Raw genomic sequence first — 9,707 nt, 5'->3', positions numbered from 1 at the left:
AGAAGAAGATGGGTTTCAAGAATGCGATAAAGAATAGAAATGGCTTCAGATGGCCTCTAAAGCATGAGCAATCGAATCAGTAGTTGCTGGGAGATATGATGAAGACATTGTCAATGCTTTTGTCGTCGTTTATATTAAGGTAGATTTATAATTACCGACGTAGATTATTTTGTTAAACGTCGTTAAGTTTAATACAACCGGCGTGGATTTTATCAACTTCGAAATAATTGTCTCTCTGATTTCAAATCTGTGTCATCTGTTAAGATTATGATGTGGAACAGAGTTCCGTCTGGTAAGATTTCGTAACCCTTGGGATCTCAGAAAAATCTGATTATGTCGGCGGTTTTCTATATAAACCGTCGTGGTTATTTCAATTCTTGTCATTAAGTAGATCTACCGGCGTAGGATAAGAAAATCAAAGAAAAAAATTGTAAACAAAAATTCTTATTAAGACGACGGTTTAAATTAAAGTTTCGACGTATAAAATGAATAAATACGACGTTAAATATTTAAAGATAACGTCGTAGAACTATACGAGAATGGCGTCGATATATTTATATTTTCCGTCGTTGTAAATTATTTTAATACGGCGATATTTTGTATTTTAAAGCCGTGGATTTGTTTGTAATTATACGGCGTCTTATACGAAAACCTCGTCGTGTTATTTTATGAGTAAAAGCGGCGGCTTTTATTGAAATCGTCGTCTTTACTTTCTACGTCGGTCGATTCATAACTTCTGCCGTCCTTTGTTGGCTTTGATTTTACACTGCTGAAATCTGTTTCAAATAGGCGTCGGTTGTTTAATTAGGTACGTCGTTGTTTTTGAACAGCCATTTGAATCTCCATTTTTAGTTGTCTAAGGTGGTATAACACGACGGTGTTTTTAGAACCGTCGTCTTTTTAAAAACCACGACGGTTTTCACTTGGACCGTCGTTGTTTTCTGGTCGTCTTTTTCACTTTTTGTAGTAGTGGAATGTCTATAAATTATAAATTTTGGGAAACACAGCTACCAATTTGGCTAAATTTTTTCCTTAGTGACCAGATTAAATTTTCAGGTAAAACCCAGTAACCAAAAAAGTATTTAACCCTATTATTTTTAGATTATGTAATTGTTCCTATTATGCCCCTGAAGTATAAATCGTATAAAAATTAATTTATAGGACAACAATTATGAAATTTTATTATGATTTTAATATAGGGATATACATAGGTTAATAAATCCCATAATTTTAGGACAATTTATTATTTTTGAGATACAACTTCTCCTTGAATTTGGCTTATAACCATAAGCACGTTATTCTTTCTTGTTCTTCGTCTCCATCTTCTGCTTTCTTGTTCTTTGTTCTCCATTTCTTATTCCCTTCTTCTTCGTTCTCCATCTTCTTATTTTCTTCATCTATTTTTTGCTATGTTAACATATCCATATTCTATGGTGCAGGTATATTGTCCTATTGAGCATAGGTATATGTATGTGTTTTTTTTTTCATACTTAAATGTATTATATACCTATTTTTTAGGCTTAATTACTGTTTCACTTCCTGAAACGGACACTCGGTCTCACTTTACCTTCTGTAACGGAAATTTTCTCACTTAACCCCATGAATCACTTAAAATTGCTGAAATTTTCTCACTTTACTATTTCGGTCCATTTTCGTCAACAAAACTATTAAGTGTGTTGACGTGACATGGACATCTTAGTAATTTTAGCTCCTTGTGTGTGATGAGTAATTGAAAATGAGATATATTAAAAAAATCTTTAAACTCAAAATTAAAAAAATATCTCATCGACAGCTGCTCCCCATATTCTCTTCAGCAACCTCTGCCCTATACTCGCCCTCCCACAATGACAAACTTTCACTCCTTATCCAACCAGCCCAAAAGCCCCAAAATTGGAAGCATTAGCAAGCTTGCAAATCGTAGTGTAGTTTCCTAGCTTGCAAAAATGGAATCCAATGCGGAATTTGGGCATGTGAGATGAGACCAATAACTTCATGCCTGTACAAGTCAGAATTTGGGCAACCATAGTCTTCATCTCCATTCTCGGCATGGCCCTAATCTAAGCAAGCACTGTCTCTATGTCTCTGCCTCACGAGGTGGTGTCTCTTGAGAAGACATGGTGCGTGGTGGCAACTAAGGTGGTGGGTGATGGTGGTTTGGGTGTGTTGAGTAATTCGAAGGAAGGTTAGGTTTGGGGTGGGGGTTGGGTCTGGGGTGGAGGCTGGGTCTAGTGAAGGGAGGGGAGAGAGGCAGATAGAAGAAAGAAGAGAGAAGAGAGACGAGAGGGAGGGGGTGGGGTCCGATGGGGTTAGGGTTGGGGAGTGGAGGGGAGAGGAGAGAAAAGAGAGGCAGTGGTAGTGTGAGTGAGAGAGAGGCAAAGAGAAAAGATAGATGAGGTAAAATTACTAAAATTCCATGTCACATCAGCATACTTAATAGTTTTGTGGACGGAAGTGGTGAAGTGAGAAAATTTCAACAATTTTTAGAGATTCAGAGGGTTAAGTGAGAAAATTTCAGTTTCAAGTGGTAAAGTGAGACCGAGCGTCTATTCCAGGTAGGGGTGGCAATTTCGGGCACGACCGGTTACACGACTCGAAGCCTACATGAGAATTTAGAGGGTTCAACCCGCACAATTAAAATTTGGGTCATTTTTGGGTCAATTCACCGTGACCCGTTTAATAAACGGTGGGTTTTTGGTCTACCGGCCAACCCGCTAAAAGACCTATGTAACCCGTTTAACAAAACGAGTCATGCGAGTCAACCTGCCAACCCGTTAAAATGCTTATTAACCCGCTTAAATACCTATGTAACCCGCCAACCCGCCAACCCACTAACCCATTTATTTGTTTATTCTTCATTTTTCTAATTTTTTTTTTAATGTCTTCTAGTTGCTACCACTTAGCGGGTCAACCCGACACTACCTGAAACTCGCATGTGAACTTAATGGGTCAACCTATGCACGACACGTTTATTAAACGGGTCGGGTTTGGGTTGAGCATTCCTGACACTTATATAATCCTAATATGACACGAACCCGACATGACACGACCCATTGCTAGCCCTAGTTCCAGGGGGTGAAACAATAATTAAGCCTTTTTTTTTAAATTTTTTTATAGGTAACATACAATTTTATTTATCTATTTTGTATTTGACTTATAAGTAGTCTTCTAACTTATGTTCCTAACTTATAGGTAGTCTTCTAATTTATGTTCATGACTTATAGATAACACGATTTATCTTTAAGTTTTTTTCATTGCTAATAATAACACTATTTACATATATGGCAGGTACATAATTTCATGTAGGTGCTTGTTAGATCGATTGGTATAATATGTGAGTCTTTACTTTCATTGATTAAATTGAATTTTATCCATATATTTGGTCAATATGATCAAGGAAAGAATTCAAAATTTAAATTTTGAAATTCAATTACAATGAAATAATGCATCAAATAGAGCACCACCATATTCCTAGCCACCTAATCTATAGGCTCGTGGCCGTCTCATCATGCATAATGGAATTGGAGATGGGGTGTCTCAGTTTTCATTCGTGCTACACCACCAAGTTTCTTATATGCCTATATACTGTCAAACAAAGTAGGGCAAATATTCAGTTATGCTCAAATTCACTCATATTATTATTCTTCTCCAATATGGAGGTAATTATACAAGTATAAAGATGTGTTAACCCTAAATAAAATAGGAAATATATCTAAATTACAATAGGAAGTAAATCTCTATTACAATAGGACTAAATAATAATTGGTAAGTAACCAAAATTCTAATAAAATAAGGAACCAAAATCCTAACTAAGTAAGGACTCGCCAACACTCCCCCTCAAGTTGGGCAAAGATATTTCGCAAGCCAAACTTGACAAGCGAGTCACAAAACACCATACTTGAGAAGCACCAATTGTAGAGAACGTCTTTTCGTCAACCACGAGTGAAACAAGTGACAAACTAAAGCAAAGTTCGTAGCGGACACACAATAGCAAACCGTAAAAAATAGGGCACATAGTAGAACATAGAAACCCTGTGAGCACGGTAGTAGGTAAGACAGAACACAGAAACTCTATAAGCACGACAGTAAGTAAGGCAGAACACAGAAACCCTATAAGCATGGCAGTAGGTAAGGCAGAACACAGAAACCCTATGAGCATTGCAGTAGATAAGGCAGAACACAGAAACCCTGTGAGCACGACAGTAGCTAAGGCAGAACACAAAAACTCTGTGAGCACATAAGTAGATTAGGCAGAATACAGAAACCGAAACTCTGTGAGCACGGCAGTAGATAAGGCAGAACACAAATCCTGTGAGCACGGTAGAAGCAAAGGCAAAAGGCAAGGCCACAACAACATCAACGGAAAGCGAAGCAAGCAAACACAACATCAATGGTGGCAACATCGACCACAACAGAAACACACCAGCAAAGGCATGAGCAACAATACTGGCGCCATAACAGCCAGGAGCAAAAATACTGGTACCAAACAACAGCAATACAAGACACTAACACCAGCAAGAGCAACAAGGCAGGGACATAACATGCATCATCAATAGTAATCAACACTGTCCCCAGTAAGAGTCATAATAGGCAGGAGCAATAACTGGTACCAAAAAATAGCAATACAAGGCACTGGCACCAGCAAGAGCAATAAGGCATGGACATAACAGGCATCATCAGCAGTAATCAACACTGTTCCTAACAAGAGTCATAATAGGGAAGAGCAATAACATTGTCCCCAACAAGAGACATAATAGGGATGAGCAATGGTACTGGCACCAGCAAAGGACATAGTAGTTAGCAGCAATAACAATGACAAATACTTCCATTATAGCACAGACAACTTATCTTCACTCTCCCTCTCCCCCTAAAGAGAAGAGGGTCGTCAGAACCCTAAGAAAAGTGGCACTTAATAAACAGAAGCTGACTGACGCTCAGATGTAGAAGAATCAGCCATGACATATAGGTAGCTGAATTGCAGCGGAATAGATGAGCAGCGGTGTCACTCCCCCTCAAATCCGACAATGTATGAGAGTCAAGATTTGGAGAAAGCAACACCGAAAAATTAAGTTGCATCTATCTCCCCATCAAATCCGACACTAGTAAAGGGTCGAGATTTGAAAGAAGAGAAATTGAAATAATAGTAAAGAGACTCAAACATGCCAGTCTCATGGCAGAAACAAATGCAAGAGGGGAAGGTGGTAGCATACGTCTGTCCCATGAAGAAAAAACTTTATAAAAGGAGAATAGTAAGGGAGGAAACCCAGCAAATCATGAACATAGACAAAGACAAGGTGCTCAAACTGAGAAGCGGAAAGGCAACTCAAGAGAGTTGCCGTCTCATCATGCATAATGGAATTGTAGATGGGGTGTCTCAGTTTTCATTCCTGCTACACCACCAAGTTTCTTATATGCCTATATACTGTCAAACAAAGTAGGGCAAATATTCAGTTATGCTCAGATTCACTCATATTATTATTCTTCTCTAATATGGAGGTAATTATACAAGTACAAAGATGTGTTAACCCTAAATAAAATAGGAAATATATCTAAATTACAATAGGAAGTAAATCTCTATTACAATAGAACTAAATAATAATTGGTAAGTAACCAAAATTCTAATAAAATAAGGAACCAAAATCCTAACTAAATAAGGACTCGCCAACATATACATGATCATAGTTCCACTTCCACTCCAGCCCTTTCTGATTGCATTCCCTTGAGAGCTATCAGGCTTGGCTTGTACTGCCTTGAAGTTAAATATTTCTTCCCATTCTCTAAATACATGACCTTAGTTATCTGCCTCTCCATGTCACACAAAATAAATTTACTAGCTTTCCTATTAGGAAGATTCTGATCCTTTAAAAATTCCGACGGAACAGTGATCTGCTTTCTACTCCATTTGTGCTCCTTCACGTCCTCTAACACCAACATGTTAAGCTTTCCCTCTGCTATTTCTGCAAAAGCTACACATTGCTTCCAATAGCTAATAAAAACTTTAGGCAAATCTACTAAAAATCCCCGGGGCACCGTAGTAGTAGTGAAACATTCGTTCCAGATATCAAGAGATAGAATTTCCAGGCACAAATTGTTCCCGTCGACGATAAATATAACCAAATGACCAATCCCTTCTGCCTTGTTAGTTGCTTTAAGATATTTTACGTTTATTGCTTTCTTGCTATGTTGTTGAGGCACATCTTGGTTAGGGCGCTTCAGAGGTCTCCATTGCTCATCCTTTCCAACAGTTATGACTTCAAAACCAGCTTCTCCAACACATACCACTTTACACTCATGAGTCGATGGATTAAAAACAAAGTCCATTATTTCTGCGCTTTCATGTGCATTAGGCAAGTAAAGTACTTGATGAGTTGCACGGTTTCTGATCCGGCAAACTTGAGAATTAAGACTCTTCTCCAAAAACAAGCCAGAACAAACCTTAAGGAACTTGAAATTTTCATCAATCACAGCTTCTAATATTTTAGTTTCATGTTTGATTAATGCACAGGAGTATTGCAGAGGACGGGCTCGATCCATGTGTTTTGCAATGAACTGGAGGTCTTGAATCAACGAAAACCATTGCTTGCAGACGCACCTGAACCTTAGCAAAGAGTCCACAGGCAAGCAGCTTAAAATCTCAGTGATGACATCAAAGGGAAGCTTTGATGCTTTTACGTGGTTCACTCTCCTCCTCTTATTTCTTTGGTAGGTCAACAGGTAGCAATGGACAGGTTCTGTTCTCCTTTTATTTCTTTGGTAGCAATGCGCCATCTCCAACCTGTGTACCATAAAGTTATATGAAGTCATTTAGATGATATAATTTTTTTACTCGGTAGTTATTGATTTGAGGCATGAAATTTCTATTGATTATACAATTATAACTGTTTTGAATGAACGATGATCAACGAGAGAGAAAGTATATTAACTTGCTTGAACGCATTCTGATTTCTGATTTGGTTAATTTGTGCAAGTATCTTCATGGAATGAAGACCTAAAAATTGAACAGTGTAGATCATGAGATATAACATAATGGATTGAACATGATTGAGTACTAATTTAATAGTTATATTAACAACTAACTGGTTAACACTTCAACACTCTTATTCATATGTATATGTCACCATGTTAATTTGAATATATATATATATATATATATGCATTAATACTTTTTGACACAAACAGTAAACTACTCTAAATTAATCTAATCTCCGGAGAAGGGGGCTCGAATTTGGGTGTAAGACGGCAAGTTCACTGTTATGGCCAACTGGCCCAATCCACGTAACATATGCTTATTAATACTATGTTCCCCCTCGTCTTCCTAAATTTGGCAAAATTGTTAGATTATCCAAGATTTTCAATTTAAATGAATTTTTGTGCTGTCATTGATCATTCAATAAGGACACAAAAATAAATAAATAGTTCAGATCATTGAGAGACTATGTATGAGAAAACAAAATAAGAACAAGAATAGCCACTTAATATTTTAGTCCCAAACCTGAGCTCGTAGCCAATATGATCGATACAACTCTTGGACACTGTATCTTAAACCCGTGAAGATCACTCTCAAACCTTTTGGCTCTCACTATCTCTCTTCTGTGTTCTAAAACACCCAAACTTAAATCTCTGAATTTATAGGCTCCCAAAAAGTATACTAAAACAAGTCATCCAAATCCTATTGGTAAAAGAAAACCAAATCTTACTAAGATTGATATAACCAATTTTTAATAAGGAAATAAAAAACAAGTTACCCCAAAAGAAAACCTCCGCTAAATAAGTGGGCCCGAATGATATATTTACTTATCAGGAATTAATAAGAGAAACCATAAATCAAGGAATTTAGATAGGGGAATAAGGGAATTGGAATAGGATTAACTACTCCCCCTTGTTAATCCCATTCATATTTTTAAGGGTATTTGATTACAGATTTAACATAGAATCTACATAATTTTATGTGTTAGTAAATTTAATGGAAGTCAGGTTTTGGAATAACTCTAATACCCATGTTTTAGTAAACACGAGAAATAGGAATTGGAATCACTCTAATGGCCATTGATAAAAGGTGCATGCCCAAAGTTTTTCTATTTAAAGTTTCTATATAGTTTCTTTATGTGTTAGTAAATGTAAGGGAAGTCAGGTTTTGGAATAACTCAAAATACCTATATGTTTTAGTAAACACAAGAAAAACAGAAATTGGAATCAGTCCAATGATGAATCCTGATAAACGCTGCCCAAAGTTCTCTTCTATAGTTTCCTTATCTTGTTTTATCTCGTTTTAATGATATGAGATAGACCGATAGAGTTTACTGTCATTCTCAAGTCCATAGGCTTATTCATCTCATAGTCCAAGCTGCCTATTTTGAAGCAAATTGAACTATATTGAGCAATAAAAAATGAAGAACAAACGACCCTTAACAAATATATTGTGTTTATTTGAATCCAGCAGAAGTAACCAAAAATTGGTTTAGCACACGTTGCTCTATTTTACAAGTTTATTATATTATTATAAATAATTAGGAATAAAAAAAAAGTTGATGGCGGAAGGCTGACAAAGTGGAAAGAAACAAAATTGCGCAGTCTGAAAATAATATTGGACACTTGAATTATAGATAGCAGGATATTTCTAGGTTGTCATCTTCTTGTTTGTTTCATATTTGACTTGAGAACTTTGATAGTGTGTTTACTAATCAGGAATTGGAATTCTCATCAGGAATTGAATTCCACCTATGGAGGATTCCTGTTTTCTTCACATCGAGGAATTGAAAAGTAAGTGGGGGTCCACACAAAATTAGGAATTGAATTCCTGATTTTGGAGGAATTCAATTCTTGGGTGGGAGGTGGTATTCTAATTTCCTGGAGAACTAACCCATTAAGAATTCATCCTTTTTACCCATTATATCCTCACATAAAATTCTAAATTTGTCATCTACTTTAACTTAACAACAAGGACATTTTAGTAATTAGTACCACTCCTACACCAATTCCATATGATTTAGTAAACAACTTCAATAGGAATTCGGAATCTAACTCCCCTCAATCCATATGGTTTAGTAAACAACTTCAATAGGAATCCGGAATCTAAATCTTCTCAATTCAACTCCTCCTTATCAATTCAATTCATCCTCAATTAAATTCATCCTAATCCAATTACGGATTAGTAAATATGCCATGAAAGGATTTTGGATCAATGAAGGATGACCAAGGAGACCAAAACAAGGGTGCTTGGTGCAATTTCAGTGATTTGGTTGCTTACAATTGGTTTGTTTTATGTTGCATTACCTCAATATGAACCCTTTGCGGTACATGCAAGTGTGTACTTAATTTGCAGTTGCAGCAGTAACATTTCTTTAGTTAGGTCATGGTTGTTAAATTTCAGAGAGACGGGTTGGCAGCCCACTACTAGCAACATAATAATAGGTGTAGAATTTTATCACAAAAGGCCTTGGTGATATTAATAGTGGAACTATTCATTATATATTGTATTTTATTTAGTCAAGTTTCCGATGTGGGATTTATATTCTTCAACACGCCCCCTCACGTGGAATCACTATATAGTGGGCTACACGTAGAGCCAAGTCTACATCGGAGTCAAGCATTTAAGCCACCACATATTGGGTAAGGGTAAAGGCCCAATTCAGGTTCAATTAATCAATTCGCTCTGATACCATGTTAAATTTCAAATAGACGGGCTAGCGGCCCACTACCAGCACTACTAC

At 36.7% G+C, this 9,707-nt stretch overlaps 1 protein-coding gene and 1 pseudogene across 1 annotated transcript; one reads left to right on the top strand and one right to left on the bottom strand.

Annotated features, from left to right (window-relative positions):
- Positions 1 to 5,673: 5,673 nt before the first annotated feature.
- LOC117625444 (putative F-box protein At1g47790) lies at positions 5,674 to 6,765 on the bottom strand. Its single transcript, XM_034356996.1, has one exon. The coding sequence runs from the start codon at positions 6,763 to 6,765 to the stop codon at positions 5,674 to 5,676; it is 1,092 nt and encodes a 363-aa protein (XP_034212887.1).
- A 2,420-nt stretch (positions 6,766 to 9,185) lies between these two features.
- Positions 9,186 to 9,707, top strand: part of LOC117625443 — a 2,103-nt pseudogene continuing 1,581 nt past the window's right edge.

This window comes from Prunus dulcis, chromosome 4 (assembly GCF_902201215.1).
Source record: "Prunus dulcis chromosome 4, ALMONDv2, whole genome shotgun sequence".
NCBI lineage: Eukaryota > Viridiplantae > Streptophyta > Magnoliopsida > Rosales > Rosaceae > Prunus > Prunus dulcis.
This window is presented reverse-complemented; position numbering and strand designations above follow the sequence as displayed.

Excerpts from the sequence above, each read along its gene's own strand:
- LOC117625444 (XM_034356996.1), bottom strand. The coding sequence starts at position 6,765 with ATGGCGCATTGCTACCAAAGAAATAAAAGGAGAACAGAACCTGTCCAT.